Source organism: Oreochromis aureus, linkage group 12 (assembly GCF_013358895.1).
Source record: "Oreochromis aureus strain Israel breed Guangdong linkage group 12, ZZ_aureus, whole genome shotgun sequence".
In the NCBI taxonomy this organism is placed as follows: Eukaryota; Metazoa; Chordata; class Actinopteri; order Cichliformes; family Cichlidae; genus Oreochromis; species Oreochromis aureus.
The window spans coordinates 17,336,630-17,361,377 of record NC_052953.1 but is presented as its reverse complement, the minus strand read 5'-3'; the positions used below and the strand labels follow the sequence as shown (position 1 = coordinate 17,361,377).

Here is a 24,748-nt window from a genome sequence, read left to right as displayed (position 1 = left end):
TGCACTTTTTAAAATTGTTTATTAGCCTCCCAACATAAATGATGGTTAGTTATCAAATTTAATTTCACACTTCTACTTTCGGTTGGTCACCACAGTCCATAGCATGCTTCTCTGTCACACCAACCATCTGCATGTCCTCCTTCACTATATCCACAAATCTTCTCTAAGGTTCCCTCTTTTACTGTTGCCTGTGAGCTCCAGATCTAAGATCTTTTGCCCTATGTATATACAGCGTCCGTCCTCTGCACATGCCCAAACCACCTTGGCTCTCTAACTTTGTCTTTGAACTGCTCAACCTGAAGCATCCTGCTAATGACCACACCGCTGTGCTACATCTTACTGCTATCTTTTTGTCTCACAATCTAGTTTCATACAATCTTCCCATTTCAACATTTCATCATAAACCTGACTTTATTTTGCATTCCTCCAACCCAAGATTGAAACCCCCCCAAAAAGGGGTTGGATTTTTTTATTATCCCTGCTACTAAACGTAATACACATTTTGCTAGAATTTATTAATAACGCCAGTTTCTTCCAAGTTTTCAGTTTCTTTTCCACTACATCCAGAGGCTCTTCTCAACTTTTTCCACAGCATTATATATATATATATATACATACATATAATAGTTTCTTTAGAAAATAAAGTGAGTTTTAATCATTTACTTACAATATAAACAGTAGGGCTGAAGTCCACAAGTAACCTTTATTAAACTGGAGTGAAATTTATTTTATTTGTACATACTGATATCTATCATCAAGGTAACTGTGTACAATCTCTCCATTTGTCTTTAGGAATCTGTGACTCTCTGGGGTCAATGAAGTCAATAAATGAGGTGGACCTCTTTGCTCTACACCCATATGAAATAAACTGTATTTTTCATTTAGAAAATAAATAAAAACCTTAAAACTTTGTGTAAAACTGAACCTTTTTTTTTTATTGATCGATCTCTTTAGCCTCTTATAGCTCTGGGTAATTAACAGCTATGAGTGAACAACCATTGTGTGCTGACGGAGCTAAATCAGTGACAGCTCTTTAAACTTGATGGTACTTATAAAGTGCACTCAAGGTTTCTGTAGCATGACTGCATATAAACAGGAAATAAATGTATTGTGTAGTCCTGGTTACTCACCATACAGCCACCCAATAATATGGGGAGCAGACTGCTGGTTTGCTTTCATACCCGGTGAACAAGCACTCCCCTCTCAGTTCATTTACTCTATCACCCAATAGTTATTCCACTTGTATCTCCCTATGGGTTGCTGCTTTCCCCCTTCCTCACCCAGCCCTCCACCAAATTCAGCTTCATTAGCACATAACAGGCTATCAACATGCATAGCAGGGTCCTGATTTAGATGTTCAAGCTGATTAGCTCTTAATGAACCAAGACCGGCTACCTGAATGGAAGTGCACACAGTGGCATAAGACTACAATATACATGCAGGTGCCCTCCCACCACAGAAACACAATTCTAAGCATATAACATACATTTTAATAGCCTGTGTTTTGCTCATTATCACACCTAAGAGAAGATGTAGACAAGGCAGAAGAGACACTGTAATTTATGTGGCAGAAATTCTTAAAATGTTTCATCTGAAAGCGAGATCTCTGACTCCTCTAAAGAAGCCCAGGCAGTAATTAGAGATACTTTTAAATACTGTGTGCTTAAACAGTGAATATCCAACAGCTGCGTTTGATACAGACCAAATGAAACACGGTGTATCTGTGAGGCAGACTGCTTTATAACGTTATTCAGCTAAACTGGAAAAAACACAACGCTCAGAAAGAAAAGATAAGCATAGCAACAAGGGCGTGCACATTTTTATTAGTCACAGAGCGCAAGACAAAAAAATGTATATATAAAAACGTTCAAGATACAGTAAATGCAGACAATGCATTAAATTTGTGGTATGCGTGTTCTTAAAAGACAAAAACAGACGAGGCTCTGTAATGAACAGAAATAATCGAAGCTCATGGCCTCTCCTTTATCTTTCTTTCCTCTCATTCTTCTCTGAGGGAGTTTATTAAAGACCCGCATTGCCCTTGGCTATTCAATCACTTTTCAGTAAGAAGTAATGGTTGTACTGAATGAATGCAAAGGCTGGCAATTCATTACCACAATCAGACGATGAACACCCCACCCCCAACTTCCCTCCTCTCATCTCGTATACTTCGCCCTGAGCTTCGGGTACTTTTCAGCATTAAGCAGAATTTGGGGCCTTGAAAACCGGGATGTCTGATCTGATTTGCACATAACCACCTTTGTTTGTTGAATCTGTTTAGTGTGCTTGTGAGCAATGCAGCGCATTCTAAGCGGAAAACAACACAATAGATGAATGAAATCCTCCAATGACAAATGGCAGAACGTCACATTCACATGGAGCAGATGGGATGCTGATCATCATTTCACACCTTCTGCTCTCCAAATCTGAAGCAGAAGGGCAGGTTGATCACCAATTAAAATAACTACCTCAGTCTGAAACTAGCGTGATTTTTTTTTTCCTTCCACGCAGTGCAACTATTAGTTTCATTACATGAAAAGAAAACTTTCAAGGCCACTGAGTGATGTTACATCTGCCACAGTTTTGTTAGCAATTTTTTATCTCTGCTTAAGGGCAATATACTTTTCCGCTGCCTGCAATTTTCTCATTATCGCCCACTTCCCCTCAACCACTATGTTTATTTTCTCCCGTCCCTCACCCTCTGCTCGAGCTCCTGGAGTATTTTCTCACTGACGGGGTCCACTTTGGTCACCACCGCTTTCCTGCCCTCCGGTTGAACAATAACAGTCATAATGCAGCACATGTCCACGAGCTCTTCCTGGCATCTCCTCATCCCCGCATCCAGCTCACCTCTCCGGGACGGGTCACGCTTCAGGGCTCCCTTCTCTGCTACCGAGAAGCCCAGCAGGCCTGTCAAAACTTCATTGGACAGCTCCACGTCCAGGTAACCGGTCCCGTCAGATATTGTAGCAGAAACACTCCAAACGCCATTACTGCTGGTCAGTTTTCCCAAGAGAGTCACAATGAAAGCTTTGACATGGATCTCCATGATGTGGAGAAGTGGTTTGGACATTAAATTTTCTAGCAAGCACAAGTATGTAAAGGGTGGAGAGGTCAGAGTGACAGGAGGGAGTCTGCTGCCACTCTGAGCATTTTGTTTGGACGATCTTGAAGCTTCTGTTTCGTAGCTAGTGCTCTCCGTGTCTCTACTAGACCTATGCTGAACAGGGATCTCATTTGGTCCTCTAGTCTTCCCACTGGTTTCTGCCTCTTCCAAAATGCAGTCCATATCTTCATCCACAAAATCAATCTCGTCATTAGCAGCCAAATCTAATTCACGTGCTGCCTCTGAAGCTGCTGGAGAAAGAAATAGCTCGGGAGTTGTCCTGGTTAATTGCTCAGAAGCTTCTCTAGTGTCCCTTTTCTGTGGGCTGGATCTGGAGTTGATAGATCCAAGTCGTGACCCAGAGCCACTCAAAGTGTATGATTCAAACAGAGCAGCTTGGGGTTTTGTTGCTCTGTTGGGATTTCCTGTTATTCTGCTGTTCTGTGGTGTGTTTCTGTAACTGCTGTCAGATGGTGTGGGGACATTTTCATTTTCCTGGAAAATCACACTGTCCAACTCATCCAGGGGAAGGTCGTCAAAGTCTTCATCAGGAAAGTCTTCGTCTGCCATGCTGTGATCTTGGATCTGTTGATGAACTGCATCGGGGGGCACTGAGTCAAAGAGGTCAGGTTCCGCGTGTTCGTCATCATTTAGGTAACCCTGGTCTAAACCATTTCTGCTGCTTCGGGTCGATCCACCTCTGTCAGAGCGGGTGGAGAGTTCACTTCTGAAAGACAACAGCAAATTATGTTGGACTGAGTTAACAGGGCTTTTAAATCATCGGGGTTAATCAGTTCATTGTTCAAAGCGTACAAAGAAGACTGGACAAAGAAGTTCACACAGACATAAATTTTTAAAAAACTGTAGCGACAACACTTTGCATCATCCCATCCTTGAATATTTATCATCACAACATTGAAACAATATAACAGATAAATATGAGACAATGTTATTTGTCTGTATAAGTCAATGAGGTCAGTGTAAACTAGTGACTCTGCAGTTCATTCCTACTGGAAATAATTGTACCCTGCACAACTCGCTTAGCATTTTATATCATGACATATGAACTGTCTTTTTCCTCCATCTCCAAATGACCGGTGTACGTTCCACTTTATTCTCAGCAGCTTCTGTCTCTTCAGGAAATTGATGAACTTTAAATAAAACGGAAATTGTTGTGACATTTGAATCTACCCTGTGATTTCTCCTCCTGCTGTAGGTATACTGCCTTCAGTACGTATTTGTTAAGAATGTTGTTCTCGTCACCGGCCGCAGGGATGTAAAGACATTTTATTAGAAAACTTTGTGAAGACGCTGTAAGACGAATGCGTTAAAACCATCTTAAAGTCTTTTTTTTTTTTCCTGAAGATAAAAGTGATGTTAAAATTAGAAATGCCATGATATATTTCCACGACAGTGCAAAGTGAGGCTTTGCAGCATCGAAATGTCAAGACATCACATTGTTTACCACCCACCTGGACGAAGCGGATGAGACAAAGCTCCTGACGGACGAGCTTCTCGAAGACTGAGTGGAAGCCTCACGCAGCGTGCTGTAGCCGCTGTCTCGGGCAGGTTCAACCTGAAGCATTTCAACTTCCTCTTGGGCCTCGAGACTGGCTAACAGCTCTGCATCACCAAGATCCAGGTCATCCACTTCCTGGTTACCTTAAAAATAAGGAAAAAGAAAAAAACACAACAACATATATGTTAGTATAATTTCAAAAATGGGCAGGTTAGATTAAAGAAAAAAGCAAAGCCATATAAGACAGAATGTCTAAATTTCTAATAAATTGTATGTAGTGTCACATTGTGCCGATGATGTATGATCTTTGAATATACACAGAGTCTAATATATACCTTGTTGTTGTGCTGGAGCCTCCTCTCCTTCCTGCTGCTGCTCAGGAAGTCCCAGTGTCCGACAAAGCATCCTGCCCTATCACAACAGTACCAAAATAAGCCACTGAATGTGTATAGTGTACTCCATCTAATTGCTATAAAAAAAATCTTATAATATCTTTGTGTAGTTTTATACAAGAAAAGAGAAATCAGCAGAAACATATTTATTTTAAATGAGACAAAAAGTACAAGAAATTGTTAGAGCTTACCTGGTTATTCCTGTCCACCAGGTCTTCGACCTCACCACCGAGGATTTTGATGTTGGACGGCCCCAAAAGCAAAACACCAAGTCTGCAAACCATCTTTCCTTGCAGCTGCAGTTTTGCACCGGGCCTGCAAGAGTCAGCAACATTTCAGGAAATGTCCAGTTCTTATTTTTAATTAACAATAACAACAACATTTCATTCCATTTCTCGTTTTGCTTGGATACTTGTGTTTCTATAAAACTCGAGGCAATATTGTTAGGAGGAAAAGATTTTTACTTCATTTTAGGGAGACATGTGCCCTTTAAATTTTTTCAAATAACTAGCAGTAAAAAGACACGATACTGCAGTAGCATGTTTTACAGATCAATCCTTAACCTGAGTGCCGCGCTGAGAGCCGGGATCGGCTGATACTCCATGGCCTCCAGGCTCTGAACTCCATCTGTCACCTGTGCAATCAAACATGTTTGATCAGAAAACACGCAAATGATAAAAAGATCATGATGACATTTGTGCAAATCTACAACAAAAGTGTGTTTCTCTTTTTGTGTGAATTAAACAGATTAAAAGACAGTTGTGTGAATTTTTCAGTTCATTTTCTGTAGTAATCTGAGACCCTGTCGGCTGTTGTCTGGAGGTTATCATAAATATGTGAGGGTTTTGGATTTAGACAGAAATATCTGGGCCTAAGCTTAACAGCTTTGCAACTGCTATTTACTTATGAATGTAGACGTATTAAGGCATAAAGGAAAATAATTTTTTTTTAAACAAAAAAACATAGTAGATGACTTGTGCATTTGAGTAAATTAGTAAATTTAATTTAATTTACGATTTCACTAAATAAGGGAAAAAGACTATCCAAACATGAACACTTTTAAAAATAAACTGAGTTCAATTAGATTAGCCACAACCACGTTTACTACCAAACCTGCTGAATCAAGAAATGATTTAAACTAACACAATCTAAAGAAACTCAAAACAGCTGAGAAAAAGTCACTGACAGCTATCAGTCTGGAAATGATTACAAAACCACTTCTAAAGTTTTATCCACTAATGGAGAAAACATGGAACAGTGGTGAAGCTTCCCCAGAAGTGGACAGCCTGCTAAAATTACTCTAAGAGCTCACCGACAGCTCATCCAGGAGGACACAAAAGACTCCAGAACAACATCTATTTTGGGATGTATGTACATATTTTAGGGAAAAAAAGTCTGTGGACTGATAAGCGTAAAGTTGAACTTTCTGGAAGGTTTGAGTCTCGTTACATCTGGTGTAAAACTAACACAGCATTTAATAAGAACAACATCATACCAGTGGTCAAACATGGTCTGGGGCTGTTTTGCTGCTTCAGGATGACTTGTAGTAATTGAATGAATTCTGATCTCTGCCAGAAAATCCTGAAGGAGAATGTCCTTCCATCAGTTTGATCCTAAACACACGAGCCAATCCTCCTCTGAATGACTCAAAAAAAAATGAAAGGAGGAGGTTTTGGAGTGTCTGTGGTCAAAGTCTGGACTTATAATAACTCTGGATACTGTAACATAACCTTAAACAGGTCATTGATACTCAAAAACCCTCCAGTGTGGCTGAATGACAATAATTCTGAAAAGATGAGGGGGCCAAAATTCCTCCACAGTGATGTGAACAACTCACTCAGTTATCACAAACACTTGATTGCAGTTCTTGGTGCCAAAGGTGTCACAGCCAGCTATGATATTTAGGGGCAATTATTTTTTCACACAGTTCTAAAACAGTAATTTATATTTACCAAGTTTATGTTTGTATATTATTGTTTAAAAATGCAAAATTGTTTGATGATCTGAAACATGCCAGTGTGACAAATATGCAAAAAAAAAGAAAAGAAAAATAAATCGGGAATAATAAATAATTTTCCACAGCAGTGTAAGTTATTTAGACTCTAAAACCCATGTAGACTGATTCAGTATGGAAATAACTGTTATTCCTATTTATTTTAATATGATTATACATGCTGGCTGTCCTGTCCTGTCCTGGTCAAAGCTAATCTGCTTGATAACCCTGCTTTATGCAGCGATGCCAGCATCATTTATAACTGTCGTTAAGTTTTTCCATCCCACGACTCTTTGATCAAAAATGGTCTGAGAAACAGTTAAAATAATATTAAAAGCCACAGGAACGTTTCTAAGCAACACCTGCACTGTTCTTGAAGAAAAGAAAAAACATACACTGAAAAGTATATTACTTATGGTGGAAATTAGAGTCTGCCTCATATATTCCTGCAATTTACTCTTTCATATGCTCTCACTGATGGTACCGTCCGCTCTGATTCAGTCAGGAAGAGAAGCAGAATTATTCCATTCAACCAAACATACAAAGATAAAGTCTGGTCACAGATAAGTGCTGGACACACTGCGTGCCACTGCAGTCAAGACGAGTCCAGACAATCTTTTCTATTAACAACACAGTTTAAAGCTCTGTCTCTACAGGAAGTGCATGAATGTTTTTCTGTTTGTCTGTGAGACGCTGAAAAGCTACTAAGACACAGACAAACGCAGGATGCCGGATGATGCAAAAAGCCAAAGCTTTAAAATGAAATTTTAAGTTTTAAATCTGCAATTTTTGACCTCCCTTTTGTGACCCAAACTTGTGTCTTAGTTAGAAAGAAGACGACTAGCATCATCGCATATTCAATGCCTGCTTTTTAAGGTTAACGCTGCTGTTATCTACATAAAGGCATTCATTCAAAAGGCTTTTACTGTAACTCAATTGAGATTTTTTTTTTTTTATGGCAACTATGATTCACATACGACTCTGACCTGCAATAGTAGCATACGGGTGGGTTTGGCTTCCCAGGGCCTCTGGGTGGTCTGTGTGACTGCAGACACCTCGTCATTGGCACAATCTGTGCCCCTCCACTTCTGCAGCTGACCATACGCTGGCTGACTGATGTCCAATAATGAGTCAACCTAAAACAGAGTTGGACCTCTTGTCATGTTTCCATTTCCGTGCACGATGATCAATCGAGCGTTGGTGTCACCAGCAAGGTGAGTTATCTGCATGCACAGCCCAAATTAATCATCACCATTAACTCAAGCGCTATATTTCCTCAAGAGCTTGCTTTCCAATTTTTTTCCCTCTCCGATGCACGCAAAAAAGTCACAAAAGCAAAAGTAACAACGATAACAAACATACACACAATACACACAAAAACTCCAATTTTAGACTACTTTCCAAAATTACGGGTCGGTTACGGTAAATAAATGCAGCAGGAACGCCTAAATACCCCCCTCCCCATGTGAAAAGCTGAGTGATTTTCCTTTATGTGATTTAGTTCAGGTTTTATGCTGTTAAAGCACATATTGTTCTCAGCCCATTGTTTGCTGTTTTTACACGCTTTTTAAAAATTTGGTTTTTTGTTGAAAATATGACCAGAACTGTCCCCAACAACAACAAAAATAAATAAAGAAACTGGATGAACTGTGTAACATGAAAGTTTGTACCTGGACGCAGAAGGTGCCACTGAGCTCAGTCTTCTGGGCTTGAGCGAGCCCTTCAGGCAGGACAGGAAAGTCCAGGTCTCTGAGGTCTGTTAACAGCCATTGGTCCAGCGCCTGAAAAACCACATCAATCAGTGAGATTCATTTGTGGTTCACTGCAAGTTCTTACTGTCATTTAGCAGCAGTTAGACATAGAGTGGACCTATTATGTTCACTTCCAGTCCCATAATTTATTCTTTTGTTATATGTATATGTATTTTAAATGACGCACAGTTAAAATAACCCTTTATTTTAAAGGAAGCTTTGGTGCAAAGCTACCTGCAGATACCGGTGACTCAGATCCAGAAAAAAAGTAGAAACTCTACAGAAAAATGATTTAAGAGAGTAAGAGAGAAATGTCACAGGGATTCGGATGAATTCAGTGCTTCAGTAGTGTTAGCAATGCCTGCAGATATTTTATTTCTTGTTTATAATATGAACATGCTCTACAGAGTTGAGATCTCAGGACCGCTTGAATGAACCGGCATGCTCCTGAAACCATGAGGTGATTATTTGTGCCTTAAAAAAAACAAACAAAAAAAACAAGAAACTTTGTCCTCTTCAAGCACGTAGTGGAAAAAAAAACAACAAAAAAAGACAACTTTGGCCAAAAAGGAGCACAGCTGTTCGACAACAATATTTTGGTACACTGTGTCATACAAATGATGCGTCAATGCAGGGAAATATTCCCCACATGACACCACTGCAAGCTGCGACAGCTGACGCCGAGTAGGATGGATTCATGCTGCCATCAACTCGTTGTAACAGAAACCAGGATTTGTCAGACCAGAATGTGTCCTTTCACTCTTCAGTCACCCACATTTGCTCATTATTACCTACTCTAGCATGAGCTCCTTGTTCTCAGCTGACAGTGATAGAAATGTGTATGGTCTTGGGCTTCTGTTTCTTGGTTATCAGCCCCAGGGTTGTTTGAGTTTTGCCTTCTGCTAGCTGCATATTTGTGCAGGCTTTGTGCATATCTGTGGAGGATTTTGCAAATATGTAGCTCACATGAATGCAAAAAAGGAAGAGACACAAACTAACTGCTGTGTCACAGATGTTATTCAGCTCAAACTGGGTTATTCTACCAAGAGTGATAAAATGTGCATAACCACATCAAATCCACATGTTCACGTCGAAGCCAGTAGCCATCTTTGAGCAAAAATTGGGGCAACCATCCACCCCCTCACCACCTTCTATCATGTGACCCATACTTAACCCATGTCATAATAAGTGGGCGAACATCCTATAAGACAATAAGTGCAAACAAGACCTCTTAATCTATTCTGGAGTTTCTGGAGCTCTGAAGAAATATCCAGAAACAGGTAGGAAAGGAATCCTGAGACTTTTGTTGACAAAAACAAAGCATTTGATTTCTGTCTATCGAGTTGTACACTCAGACAGTCGCACATCCTGCCTACCTGCTGGTTGATTTGCTGCTGTGACAGATGAGCTGCTCCTCCTGCCTCTCCTTGTAGCCACTCCACACAGGCTTCTAGCCAGGCAAAGGGCACCTGGACATGCCAGGAGGACTGCAGCCATGCTTGGGTAGCACGTACCACTGCCTGAATCCCAGGAGTCATCTCTCCCTCTGAGTGTATTTGGCTCTCTTCTGCTTTCCCAGCTGCTTTCTGTCAGAATATACAGACTGTAGTTATTCTCTGAAGCTGCTTTAGCCACATTTTTTAAATTCAGGTATTCATATCATAGTTGCACTTCTCATTAATTACTCAATAACACATTTAGAGTTTTAATGAGATTCACATTTTTTATTGTCATTCAGTCAATACATCACTGATGCAATGACTGAACAAAATTACGTGTGCAGAAAAAAATTACAAAATCACAACAAAAGGTTAAAAAGACTGTTGTGTAACTGTCTATTACACAGTAAACACTAAAAAAATAAATTAAGATGGTAGTGAACATTATATAAATAAAAACTGTATTTACAAAAATATGTAAGTGTACAGCTGAGGTGTCTGGTGGTGGTCAGGCAAAAAAAATGCAACACAGTAGTTATCTGTAGTGCACCGTTTGTTTGTTTTACTTAATGTAGTTTTAACTTGACTGTATTGTACGTGCAAATTATGAGAAGAGATAAAATTCTACATTTAATTTACAACGATCCCTGAGCTGAGTCCCCAGTGACCCATGACGGATTTAAATGAGGCCTCTTAGATGAAATTTGGCCTTGCAGTTTATCTTATTTTCTTTTCTAAGTGAGTACTCCAAATAGGCAAAAAAATTAATAATAATTCAAGGTAAAGGGAATGTTAAACCTCACTAGATTGCAGGATGAGCTTTTTTGTGCACTAGTCTCATTGTAAAGCCCTCAAACCACTGGGGCCATTTAGAAAAGACTGTTTTATAACAAGGACATAATATTATTGTATCCGATTGTTTTCTTGGGTTATTTGAACAAGGTAACCACACTGTCTCTGCACGTGATCTTAAGCAGACGTAAATAGATGTTGCAGGACTGAACAGTTTATTAATTTTAAATTGAAATCGCCAATGAAAACAGTGCAATTACGACAAATATTTCGGATGTCTTTATCATTATCCTTACCTTACAAAATTTATGTTTATGTTTTGCAGGTATTTCATGCAGTTGTGCGTTTAAACGTAAAGTATGACGAACAACATGAAATTCAGCTTTGAGAATATGCATTTCAAATCAAATCGAGACTGCGAAAATATCAGAAAAATTATATATTTTCCCCAACATTGTCCAACCCTTCTGTTGGGGAGCATGAAAGAGATATCGGGTAAGAAAAACTTTACCAAATAAAAGTGTTTATAACCATTTAGCTGCTGTGTATATGTTACCTGAGAAGCACGGGGGCAGACTCTTCCATCAAGTATTGCACAAGTAGGTAGGTAGAAAGGCGCCAAAGTTGATTAACCCAGCCTACTTATATAACAAACCTGAACACAAGCATCCAGCGGCAGAGGTCCCTACTCACAACAGAATGCCTTAAACCAAACACTCGTGTCTGAAAAACGTGACCATTAGCCTTGCAAATCGCATCTTTCTAAACTGGAATAACTAGAAGAGCCACTGTTAGCAGTCGATCCGTGTCCGGAAACAGACTGGTACGTACCGCCTCGGTTCTCGTGATTGGCGTTCGTTGTAGCCAATCGGATTTATCGCCTGCTTGAGTTGCTCTCTGTTCAGCCAATTAGCACACGGTGAGTCGTCTTATCATTTTATTTCCAGGTTCGGTGGAGAAGGAAGAGGCAACGAGCGAGGTGTTGCGCTGCAGGTTTGTGTTTTGAAGATATATTTGGTGTGCTTTTTGTGTTGTTGAACTGCACGGCTACTATAATAAGAACTACGTCTTTAATGTTTATTTGTTCGCTGTGTTGCTTGTTTGGTGCAACCCGCTCTGCTTGGCTGCGTTTGTGCTCAACCGAAATTAAGGCAACATGGCGAAAGTAGCTAGCTGCTAGCGTGCGCGGCTTAGTGTACTCTTTGTATTGATCGATTGGTTATGTTTTAGCAACTCGTTCACGTTAGATCCGTGTCGAGTTCCTGTTCGCATTTGAAGAGCTAAGTGGTGCAGAGTAGTAGTGAAGTTCTAAATTTCAATGTGAGCGCAAAAACTCGAAGCGTTTCACTGCGGGCTGGTTAGCTCCGCCGGCGGCTAACCGCAGCTTAGGCAACGGTCCCTGTGTTAGCTTTAACCGGACCAGCTTACTTTCGATTTGGTCACCAGTTAACTATCTATTGGCTGCTGTTGGTTAATATAGTATATATTACTTAAAAAAAACACTCGCCTTGTTGTTTTTAGCAACTGTAAGAGCAGAAGTTATTTTTTGGTCTGCCATTAAATGTTAATGTTAACTATTTAACTCCTGATTATAAAGCTGTGGCGGTTTCTCCTCTCTTCAGCCAAACAAACCCCGTGCGTGATCACATTACCGCTGATAACATTTAGCATTCTGATAACAGTGGTCTTAGTTGATTATCGGTTACTTCCGGTAAAATACAAGAATTTAAACCTATCATTGGTGCTTACCAAACTGTCTTCTCGCGCTCTCTATTTATATGCCATCATTTCAGTATTTTAAATTAGCCTCTCCCTCTCTTTCAGGTCGCAGGAGTTGTTTGGTTCTTGCTCCGGTAGTTCCGCCTCTCAACACGCCCTTGTTCACGTAATAAATATCGGTGAGTCTCTGGGATCGGCCAGTTTCTTCCATGTCACTCCTGCGATCTACTTTACTCAGATGATTTGTCTAATTTCTTCTTTTTTTTCTTGCTCTTACAATGATAACAAAAATACTCAGCTCACAGGGGCCAGTTTTCTGCTTCTCCCTCCCAATTGCTACCATCTCTATCCCTGATCGAGGTGTTCGGCTCTTCTATTCTTCTATTAGAAGACCATGGAGACAGATATTGATCAGCAAGAAGAGACTTCATTCAGCAACACAGAGACTAATGGTAAAAACCTTATTTTAAAGTTTTGTATGTTGTTTAAGTGCATCAGATTTTGGACAGGGTTGGCAAATCTGTATATTTGGAGATTAAAGTAATTACTTTTTTATGTTACAGTAAGGTACCTAAATATTCACTGGTCTATGTTTAAAATTGTGTTTGTGTATTCAAAGAAGTCTTTTCTTTCTTAGATGTGCAGAGGGAGATTTGTATATGTTTACCTTATAATGGGAGAACAGTTTGAAATCACTTTTCTCTTTAGACTGAATATTTAATTTATCTTGTTGAAGCGTGCGTGTGTGTGTGTGCACGTGCACGCTTGCGCAGCGTTGTCATGCTGTGTTTTTATCTCCTTTTGCCAGGTAAGCGCCCCGCTGAGGATGCAGATGAGCAGAAATCATTCAAGCGCTCCAGGAACTCGGATGAGATGGTTGAGCTTCGCATCCTCCTGCAGAGCAAAGTAAATCAGCTCCCCTTTCATTTCACATTTCATGTTGAACCTTTATGTGATTATTTATATTTTTGTCTCATTCTTGTGGGTAGCCCTGACAATTTCTCCTACTCAGACCATTTTTTAAAATTTATTTTTTCATGGCTTTCTTTTTGTTCTCCTCATTACATTTATGCCTTTGAATAATTAATTTCCAGGCTTCATTATATTCATACAGTACTTCTCCTCACATTTAATTGTAATGTCTGTTAATTGCAGCACCATAATTAATATTTACGCCTCTTATCTGTTCTTTGTGTTTTTTAGAATGCAGGAGCTGTAATTGGGAAGGGTGGCAAAAACATCAAAGCCCTGCGTACAGACGTGAGTACATCTATTCTATGCAGCCTGAATTTTAATTTTGTTTAGGATTTTAATTTTTTATTCTATAGTGTTTCTATCTCTATCTCCCTCTCTCTTTCCACTGGCCTCTAAAACCCGACTAGCCTCTCTTATGGGACAGCAGTTTTTGTTTCGTTTTTTTAAAAAAAAAATTTTATTACAGTAATAGTGATTCAAATATATTTAAATATTTAGCTTTGGTATTTTCTTCCATGTAAACAAGGCAGTGGATAGCTGAAGGAAAGTTTATAAGCCTCCTGTTCATTAGGTCCTCTGACAAACCATTTGGGGTTGTGTTTATCTTTGTTTTTTGTTTTGTTTTTCTTCTCACATGAACATTATGTAATCATCTAAGCTAAACTATCCCTAGGCACAAAGACCCAATTTCATGTCCATTTGTTTCTTCACAATGATAATTTATTGTCACACTGCTGTTGTGGAAACACTGGTGCTCCTGTTAATTTAAATTTATGAGCACAGTGCTGAGTTTGTAAGGTCACCTGCTGCTCAAGCTAACGTTTTTTTCCTTCTTTTTTGTGTTTAGACAAACAGGCCAGTTGTTAATTCATTCAGTTTCATTGACTCTTTCTCTAGCCCTCAAAAATTTGTTGTCCCCCTCTTTTCTCACTGTCTCTGGTTTATTCCCCAACATTGAACTCTTCATGATAATGATATGCCATTACCCATTTTCCAATGTCACTTTTCCTCCTTTTCTCTCTTTGACAAACCAATCTCTGAGAGAATCAAATTAAAGTAACATTTGAACAGTGTAGAGCCTGTATATTAAAAATGTATTCCTCTTCCCTCTTCCCTCTCCCCTTGTTTATTATTTTACTGTTTACTTTTTTGCCCACTTCCTCCTCTGTTGCCCATGTTCTGGATGGCCCCTCCTGCGCCCGCCCACCTGACACCCTGGTTGGCCCTGCCCATAATCGTGCCCTGTCCTTAAACGGGCGCCTTACTTGATTGACATCTGTGCTCGAATGGCCCTGGCCCCTGCCCATGCCACGCCCAGTACAAAGCCAGTGTGTCAGTCCCAGACAGCAGTGGGCCTGAGCGGTATGTCCCTAAGCTCCTCCCTCTCACTGCCTGACTACAGGTCAAATAAACAAGAAGAGATGAATAGTCATCCTGCCTCTGTCCAGTCACTGTATTTTTAAACTACCTGTTCACACAATATATTAGCCTGAGTCAAAATGCCTAAATACGTTCATGTCCAAATCTGCCTGTTGATCCAGTAAAAGCCATGTGAACAACCTTTTATATGCCATTTTTAAAGTCACGTTAGCATTTAAACTTAGGCTGGTGTTGTCAGGGTTTTTCTGCCACTATCTTTTTAAATCTTTGCTATAATCTGTGCAATATGTCCGTGTGTTTTTGTGGTTTCTTTTTTGTTTGTTTGTTTTTGTTTTGTTTTTTTTTTAAATTGATCATCTATCCTCTTTATCTTTCATGTTTTCACTTCCCTCCCCCTTTCAGAGTGGATATACTGATGTTATTTTTAATTTTTGTTAGTTTCATGTGCTCACTTGCTTCATCATCCCATTCCTTCCTTGTGAAGCCCTTCTTTTATATTGATAAACTGCAGTAGTCCATCCATTCTGAAACGCAAAAGGCAAGCTGAGATTCAAGTGTTGTGGTTTTTTTGTTTTCCTTTCCTGTCTTCTGCTTTATCTGAACTTGGTTGACTGCTGAAGCCATTGAAAATACAGGATATCTCTGTCCTACTCATTTTTGCATTCTTTGGTTTTATATTTATTGCTTCTCCCATCCCCTTAAAAAGCAACCAAAGCAAACTCGAGTGGTGGCAGACTTCATTTACCATGGTGTAATCTGCTCTTTTACTCTTCAACTGCCTACCATTCTGCTCCCATGTAAAAACTGTGCTTAAGTTTTCCTTCTCAGTAACTAGTGTTTATTGTACTGTCACTGGGTGGGTGCGGACACCAACATTTTAACTACAAATTGACTGTCCAAACTATTTATTTATTTGTTTTAAAGAAAAAAAGGTTGCACATAATTTAAAAAAAAAAAAAAAAAAACCAAGGGGGTTATTTATTTAATTTTCCTCTGCGCTTTTAAACGTACTGTTTTGCACATTTTGGGGTCTTTGTGGTCAAAATGTTTGTGGTTTGCATCCACCAAACTCTACTTTAAGATTTCTTTGGCACCATTGGTGCTCCTTCCTGCCAGTTCCTCCTCAAACCTCCCTTGTCTCCCCTCTTCAGTGGTCACCAAATGCAGTCACTTTTCTTTGGGTCCTTTTAATTTTGTCTCTTTGCTTTCCTTCTCTGGACAAAGACTTTCCTTTTCATTGCATTGTTTGGGTGCCAGCTTTTTGTCAGTTAGAGAGGTTAAAAAACAACAACAAAAAAACAACCTTGACCTAACATGTAAAGTTTAGAAAGGGAAAAAAAAACTGGACGCAAATATTTAATTTAGCTGTGTTAGTCTTATTGAATCTTTATTTGGTGTTTGACAGTTTTTTCTATGGCAAAAAGGGGGATGGTATGAATTCTATAATCTAAAATGTTGTTCCCTTCCTCCTGGGTTGCCTTGCCGGCACCCCAACCCCACCCTCTAATTGTTACACATGGATGAATTCTGAAGCATCCTGAGCATCAGTGCAGACATTGAGACTGTTGGAGAAATCCTGCTGAAGATTATCCCAACACTGGAAGAGGTGAGCACTTTTATACCCCCATTTTATTTAATTATTTATTTTTCCCCCTCTGAATTTTAAGTTATTGCAAAACTAGTTGTTGCAAATGTGAGTTGCTTTGCAGAGATACTTTGAAAATTTCATATGCTTGTTGTAGGATTGAGTGCGTTTGCCAGTATGTAGTTTTTAAGGTCAAACTTCACTAGTTTAAAGGCTTTCTGATTGCTTGTGTCGGCAGTCTGATGTGACTATGTAGAACACTGTTTCTATGTGCCTCTATCTACCATTAATTGTTTTTTTTGGTTTGTTTTTTTTAAAGAATAAATATTCGAATTTTAATTCACTGTAAGAGTGTAAGCTACATTTTAGGTTGAGTATGCTCATTCCCATTGGCAATCAGGAGGTGTATGAGGTTGAGATGTATCGATGTATAAAATTTGTATTATGGTTTGAACACGTTAAATGTCCCGTGCAGTACCAGCAATACAATGGGATGGATTTTGACTGTGAGCTCCGTCTGCTGATCCACCAAAGCCTGGCTGGTTCTATCATTGGCGTGAAGGGAGCCAAGATCAAGGAGCTGCGTGAGGTATCTTCAAAAAAATGGAGATTTGTTTTTGTTATGTTTGTAAATTTATATTATTCATAGACTTGATTTAACTGCCATCTTCTGTTCATCTGTCTTTCCCTAATAAATGGATGGCCTTGGGATTTTGTTAAATGAGCATCTGTTTTCTTTGTCCACTCATGTGTGTGTCTGTATTTGTCTCCAGAACACAAAGACCAGCATCAAGCTGTTTCAGGAGTGTTGTCCCCAGTCGACAGACCGTGTAGTTCTGGTTGGTGGTAAAACGGAGAGAGTGGTGGAGTGTATCAAGACTATGCTGGAGCTCATATCTGAAGTAAGGTTATCTATTCTGAAGTAGTTTATTGTGGCTATTTATATATTGAATATTGCTGATATATCGGGGTCTTTTTTTTTCAGTTTCAAGTTGCCTTAGGTTTGGTTGGGAGTTTTAATTCAGTATGAAATCCATGATAATTTCACAGAACTTAAACCATATAATAATAATAAGTAAATAATAATAATATTGTTGCGCATGATCCATCTGTTTTCTTGTAAATTAATTTGACGCTCTGAGCAGGCCTGAATGTTCTGTCACACTGTTTCAGGCTCCCATAAAGGGCCGTACACAGCCCTATGACCCCAACTTCTACGATGAAACGTATGAATACGGTGGGTTTACCATGATGTTTGAGGAGAGAGGGGGTGGACGCAGACCAATGGGAGGTTTCCCAATGCGCGGTAGCCGGTCCAGCCATGGAGAGCGCAGCTTTGACCGAATGCCCTCAAGTAGAGGGGGACGGGGACCCATGCCTCCCTCACGTCGAGATTACGATGAAATGAGCCCCCGCCGAGGTCCTCCTCCACCACACCCGAGTAGGGTTGGTAGAGGGAGTAGCCGTGGACGCAACATGCCAATGGGACACCCACACAGAGGGTAAGAGATGAGCAGAGATAACATACAGTTTGCTCTCCTGCTTTGCTTTTTCTTGTGCACAAATCAGTCTTGTCCCAAGGCATGTCCACTTAAGTGAGTTTATTATAATACGAATACATTGCCCATCTTGTAAGCATTCACTGATTTGCTGAATACTATAGAGCTTAATGACTATATAAACATTCGAGTTCGAAGTTGAGTCCTTTTACTCCTGTTTAGCGCTTCTCGAGTTTGAGATGTTAAAAAAAAAAACAATAAAACCCTCTACATTCAAGAGCACTTGCTCATTTTCCTCCTACATGTCCATATACAGAGCTTAATCTCTTCAGGTGCCTTCTTTCCATTCAGATGCATTCTGTTCAGGGTCAACTTGGTTCAGTTGTCTTGTGTAAGACGAACTAAGTCCAGTATTCTGTTTGTTATTGAGTGGTTATCATATCATTAAGTGTATGTGCTCATCATTGTCTGGGTGTGTTTATCTTCTTTTTTTTTTTTTTTTTTTTTTTTGTGCGTTTATTTGTTTTTGCCGACCCCCATCTCCATCTTGCCCACAGAGATGATCGTTACTATGACTCGTACCGCGGCTCAGATGAGAGGTCAAAGTAAGTTTCTGCCCCTAAACCTTTGACTAAACTCCTAACTAATCTCAACAGGGATACTTTGACATTTCAGTTGGTTTGTATTCTCTGCCTTTGTCGCATTATAAGTAGATGTTCTGGCGTTAACACTTCATGTTAACGCCAGTGGGATTTTGCCCATCGGTCTATGTTTGGAGTGATTCGCTACTGCTGAAAGCCTAAATTTACATTCACAAATGAAATGGACAATTTGTCTGGAGTTTATGAAAATTAATTGTTAAGGTATCCCTACATAACCCTGTTTCCTCTGCTCTACACATTTTCTGCTCATTTTTGAGAAACTAAAAGATTTACTCTTTTTCGTATTGCTAACTACTAAATACTACATCCACTACGGTTTGTTTTGTAGTACCCTAACCTACATTCACATGTTCAGCCCATTTATTTGGAGTGCTTTGTAGGACACTACAGAAACACTGTATGACAAGCTCTTCCTTGTGTTGGTAACCCATTCATTGTGCTACTCATTAGATGGTTATTTTGTGGTGGTGTGTGAGGGTCATGTGCTGATGTGATGCTTGTCACTTACAGCCCCTGCTAAGGGGCATGCTTTCACATGCCAGCTTGTGATTTAAAAATTTTTAATATGTAGAGATGTATAATTTTGCTTCAGTTTGGACTCTTAAATCCAACCTGAAATAAACCAATTAAGAAAATTATGTTGGGTATCAAACTATGGGCAGGGCTATTAAAAATTCTAAAATGTAAGCTCTGCGATGACAAAACAAGAACAAAGCTATTATGATACCCTGACGATAGCCTTGTTGAGGATATCTCTAAGACATTTTTCTAATGTCAAGAAAGCTTTGATATTATTAACAAAACGTGGGGAAAGATTCTAGCAAAAGCACTATGTGATATTAAGTTATGCTGAGACTGTTATCACAATATTAACATCTGTGCATGTATGTTCTTAAGAAAAGCAAAAGTACGAAGTAGATCCAAATGTGTTTCTTCAGTCTTCTTTATTTTAGCTCAGTCGTGTAGGGGGGGGAAAATTCAGCAGCCCTTGGCTCTGATCATCATCACCACCACCTGTCACTCCTCTCACCATAACACTGTCAGAGCTGTTCCTGTTACTGTGTGGGAAGATGGCTGAGAGGAAATGTGTTTATACTGTAATCTTGCTCAGCGTGTGTGTGCAGTTTGACCTGGACCAGAAATTTTCTTTGGAATGTTGTCAAGCATTTTTCTAAGCTTTTTCTATTTCTTTCCACCCCAACCCACATCTCCCTCTCTCTGTGTTTCTGCCCACCCCTCCCTTCCATCACCAGTGACAGAAGAGGCAGACCGGATCGCTACAGCGATAGCATGGTTAGTGACCCTTTGCTAAATGCACGCGGCTCTGGTACTAGCATCTCACTGGGTGCCAGCGTCCACAACCTAGCATACTTGTTGGTCCTATCGCCACACAATATGCTGTGATTGTCCCATTATCCTGTCATGACAATAATGGTTTATCAAGTCAGCATGTGATCAACTGCCATAACCAGAGGGATTTGTTTCTAGGTTTTCTTTCTGTACATCTGTCTGATAGAGGGGAATTTCTTAAAATTTGGCACAAGTTTGTTTGGACTAGAGTATGAACTGGTTTCATTTTGGTGGCCAAAGATCAAAAACGGTTTGAAACAGCTCATTATATATTGTGTAATTATGTAACCATGAAACTGATCATAAATGCCAAAGAGGATAAAATGGTTAAGTGATAACTTTTTACATACAGAAGGGCAGGGCTGGGCAGGCATGGATGTAAGTTGAAATTTGATTGGTTGGCGGAAGTATAAAATAACAAGGTGGTAATTGTAGTTGACATTACGTCGTCACTCGTGCAAATGAATGTGCATACACTCAGATGAGCCATGGATCCAAGCTAGCTTTGGCATGGTGTAAACCATCCCACCAAATGACCGTAATCACCACAGCCGGAGACACCCCATAATAATCAACTATAATTGCCCTCTTACTGTGTACTTTTCACGGCCAGCCTGTTTTTCCTGTAAAGTGAGGGAGGGTGTTGGAAGGGTAGGGAGGTAGGGGGTGGCCGTGGTTGGTTGCTAAGCACTAATAATGCTTTGTTGACAGACTGGAAGGTCTCTCTCCCTCGCTCTCCCTCTCCCTCTCTGAGAGCTGGCAGGATACTGCCTGCCGTTGCTCAGCAACAGCTATTTGAATTGCTTGTTGCCCTGGTGACAGCAGCAGCTGAATAGCAGCTGAAAATGGGGGCTGATGGAGATGCAAGGAGAGATGGGAAGGGGGGATGGAGGGAGAGAAGGAGGAGGAGTCTGTATTATGGATGAAATACTGGGTGGCTTTTAGTTTAGTCTACTCCATGGATGCTGCAGCTTCAGCATCCGTGCATTTTTGCGTACGATCTCTCCGTTCATGTGGGATGTAAAGATGAAAGGATTTCATTGTGCTGTATGTAACCAGTCTGTGTTTCTGTGTGTTTCTTACAGAGTGGCGGAGGATATGGTAAGTGCTAAGCATCCTGTATTGTGTGACAAGGATGTGGTTACAATGCTGTTAACGTCTTAATCAGCAGTGCAGGTTGGAGAATTCTTAATAATTTAGTGTGGTGACAATATTTTCTCATATGTTATAAATATAAATGGGCTAAAAGGATATTGCAGCTAATGTATTTGGAATGTTAATTTAAATCTGTATTGTGAATTTTAAAGAAATTTGTTTGCAATGACATTTGATTTTAAACATGTTTCCAGCAAATGTTAAGGATTAGGTAGAAATTTAAATATGATTTAACAAATTACTTGATTTCTTTGCCATCTGTACCCACTTATGGGTTTAAGTTTAGTATCAAGGGGGATCATTTGAACAACTGTTGGCCTGTCTTGGTGGCGATCACTGAGTGTTCTTTTTGTTTCCCCTCCTGCTCAGATAACAGTTCCTCATGGGATAGCTACCAGTCAGGTGAGCCTCTACACTTCATCAGTCAACGTGATTAGAAAAGATTGCTTTTTTTTTTTTTTTTCCTTTTCTTACCTTTCCTCTTCTTCTTGCCATCAGGTGGTCGTGGCTCCTATAACGACATGGGTGGCCCTGTCATTACCACACAAGTGACGATCCCTAAAGATGTGAGTGAATGACAATATAGAACTGTAAACTTACACCTAAGGAAGATCATTTTTATTCGTCCACTGTGCCTCATATAAAGATTGGAACTGTACATTGCAATCCAAGCATGTTATCTGCACTCTGTCATTATAATTGTGGCATTTAACTTTGTGTGTGTGAGAGTTGCCGTTAGGTGTGCAGCAGCTAAAATATGGCCACAGAATATCCACAGTAGACAAGTCATTTAATGTCTAATTATTGGGTTTATTAAAAACTAAACACTACCTAAAATAATTTCAAGATGTATTTTCATTGATTCTTTTTTCCCCCTTTCTCCTGAGTAAAGCTTTTCTGTGTTTTGCGTCTCCAATTTGTTCTCTAGATTTGTCAACCTACATGCACCTTTAGTCCCAGAACCTAAAATAATTTACCCCCCCCCCCCCTTTGTTCACCACCCCTCTTTCTTTACTCGGTACAGTTGGCTGGCTCTATCATTGGTAAGGGAGGCCAGCGGATCAAACAGATCCGCCATGAGTCTGGGGCCTCCATCAAGATTGATGAACCTCTGGAGGGTTCTGAGGACCGAATCATTACCATTTCTGGCACCCAGGATCAGATCCAGAATGCCCAATACCTCCTACAGAACAGGCAAGTCCTAACATGGGCTCGGTGACTTTTATCCTGTTTTCGATTTAGAAATTCTTGGTCTAGCATGCTAGTTGTAGTTATATCTTCAAGTTGTGTTTACAAGGCTCAGTAACTTGTAATGTTAGTTTTGAACTTTTAGAAAACCTCAATCAAACTGTTCAGTGGTCAACTGACCTCTCATGAGTGAGGGTTGCATCATGATGCAACCCTCTCAAAAAGTGCAGTCTTGTTTACTTATGCTGAGAAGAGCTGCTCATGTGTGAAAGATTAATCTTCCCTCAATTCGTTGAACCTCACATTAATAGGGGAAAGGTTTGGTTGAGGTTGTAAATATGTTATATTGAAATTACATCCTGTTAGTCCACTTTTTGTTGGGTTTCTGAAATTCTGTTGCCTGCTGTCTTTTCTTCACTAACCCCCTTCCTTTCTTCCCATGCAACGTGCAACTAGTACAAACCTTCCTCTTACATGAAATGGCTGTGACGGAACAGACAAGCTTAACAGTTGTTGTACACATCACGTAACATGTTTGTTTTTTTTGTTTTGTTTATTAAGGGTTGATGTGATAGGCATATTTCGTTGACTGTCACATCTGTCCCCTGAAATATGATTGTTAAATAATCATGAAAAAAAGAAAAAGCAGAAAAAAGAAACAGTCCGTTTGCCATCAGAGCCGTTTCACTGTGAAGCAGGGAGTGGATTGATTCTTCCCCTGGCTGCTGCTGTGTGGAAGACTAGTGATTTTGTTGTTTTTAGTTAGAGCAACCGACAACAAATCACAGTCTGCCAAATAGCACAGGCTCCTCCTCTTCTGTCTCCCTTGGCAACCAGTAGGCACGTATAATACACACTACTTCCTTGTTGATGCTACTGCCCGAATGCTAATACAGCTGTAGACCTGCCGCCCTTTCTCTTGAGTAGGGTAGTGTTGCCATGCTAACTAACCCTTCCTCCCTCTTCCTTTCTCTCCTTCCTCCCTTTCAGTGTGCTGCACCTGCTTAGACACAAGGGCTAACCACACCCTGCTATTTTCCTCGTCTTCCTCATACTCTTTCAGGCACTTCAGTCACATCTTCATCCTCTCTTTCCTCTGCCTCTCTCCTATTCGCTGTCTCTTTCCACTCCACATTCATGCTCCCACTCATATTTACAATACCATTGGCTTGCAACGTGCTTTTTTTTTTTTTTTTTTTTTTTTTTTTTTTTTCGTTTTTCCCCCGCCCTTGTGTGTGTTGTTTATTTTCTCACTCTTTTTATTTCAGTGTGAAGCAGTACTCTGGTCATTTGCTGTAGACCAAGGAGGCTCAAAGTGAAGAAGAATGAGATTGCCCCTCCTTCCTCAACCTTTCTGCCCTTCCCAGCGCATCCCCTTCAGACTATTCTGGATTGTGGGTGTCTTTTGGTTTTTTCTTAATTTTATTTTTGTATTTTTTAATGAAATAAATGTCCAACATTCCTGTGCATAAGAGAAAATGTAGATGTTCTGCATTTTTAAGAGTGTAATCCATTAGTTTATCAGATACACACTTGCTTTTTTCTAACACAGATAACAAATTATCCTTCAGACTTTTCACAGAAATAAACATAACCTTTATTTTTTGGATGGCTTTGTTTTTGTTTTTGCTTTGTTTTTTTTTATGACGCGTGTGTGTTTGTGACTTGGTGGAAATCTTTTGTGCGTACATGTAAGCACATGTCGGCGTGTGTGGGTTTGGTGTGCTTTCTGTAGTCTATATTGGTTCCTTCGCACCCAGTTGTACTACATTACCACTCTGTGCAACATGCAGAATGTAAGCTTATTCCTTTTATTTTCTTTTTGAGAACTGTGGGGGACTTAACCCTTTCAGACTGGATTTTTGGGATGTTTATGTTGGGATTTGTGTGAATATAGCAGTTGTCTGATGAAGCAGCTGAAATCTTTGATTTATTCCTCACAAATGGAAAAATGTAGCTAGAAATTTGTTGGCATTTTATTAGAAATTTGGAAGGAGAAGAGAAAAAAAGGATATTGAACCTCATTGTCCCTGCAGTTTCCTGCTCTCCATGTGCCCATGCTGTAGACTCCCCATTTTCAAATTATAAGATGAATAAAGATGATGCTTGATGATTTTTACTAAATCTTTAATGACTGTGTTCTTTGAACTTATGTTTTTATTTTATTTTTTTTATTCACATTTCTGGTCTACATCAGTTTCTAAGTGTCTTCAGTTCAATGCTGTTTTATTAATATACCGCCA

General features: G+C 39.8%; 2 protein-coding genes across 5 annotated transcripts; one reads left to right on the top strand and one right to left on the bottom strand.

Moving 5' to 3' along the window:
* Positions 1–1,791: 1,791 nt before the first annotated feature.
* Positions 1,792–21,849, bottom strand: rmi1 (RMI1, RecQ mediated genome instability 1, homolog (S. cerevisiae)). 3 transcript variants are annotated; one of them, XM_039620375.1, is made up of 9 exons: positions 21,792–21,849; positions 10,138–10,347; positions 8,681–8,791; positions 7,997–8,146; positions 5,581–5,651; positions 5,209–5,332; positions 4,961–5,036; positions 4,579–4,768; positions 1,792–3,833 (listed from the first exon to the last, which is right to left on the bottom strand). In XM_039620375.1, exons 1-9 carry the CDS (start codon positions 21,810–21,812, stop codon positions 2,678–2,680), a joined length of 2,109 nt encoding a protein of 702 aa, XP_039476309.1. In that variant the 5' UTR covers positions 21,813–21,849; the 3' UTR covers positions 1,792–2,677. The 3 variants fall into 3 exon arrangements, with proteins under 3 accessions (XP_039476309.1, XP_039476310.1, XP_031616188.1); XM_039620376.1 differs by lacking the exon at positions 21,792–21,849 and adding an exon at positions 12,742–12,813; XM_031760328.2 differs by lacking the exon at positions 21,792–21,849 and adding an exon at positions 11,549–11,839.
* Positions 11,910–24,629, top strand: hnrnpk (heterogeneous nuclear ribonucleoprotein K). 2 transcript variants are annotated; one of them, XM_031760334.2, is made up of 17 exons: positions 11,910–11,985; positions 12,817–12,890; positions 13,100–13,163; positions 13,520–13,617; positions 13,915–13,971; positions 15,005–15,048; positions 16,600–16,672; positions 17,127–17,240; positions 17,425–17,553; positions 17,825–18,153; positions 18,708–18,755; positions 20,066–20,105; positions 21,248–21,263; positions 21,687–21,719; positions 21,816–21,883; positions 22,342–22,511; positions 23,774–24,629. In XM_031760334.2, exons 3-17 carry the CDS (start codon positions 13,106–13,108, stop codon positions 23,802–23,804), a joined length of 1,308 nt encoding a protein of 435 aa, XP_031616194.1. In that variant the 5' UTR covers positions 11,910–11,985; positions 12,817–12,890; positions 13,100–13,105; the 3' UTR covers positions 23,805–24,629. The 2 variants fall into 2 exon arrangements, with proteins under 2 accessions (XP_031616194.1, XP_031616193.1); XM_031760333.2 differs by having other exon boundaries at positions 11,914–11,985; positions 13,010–13,163.
* The last annotated feature ends 119 nt before the right edge of the window (positions 24,630–24,748 follow it).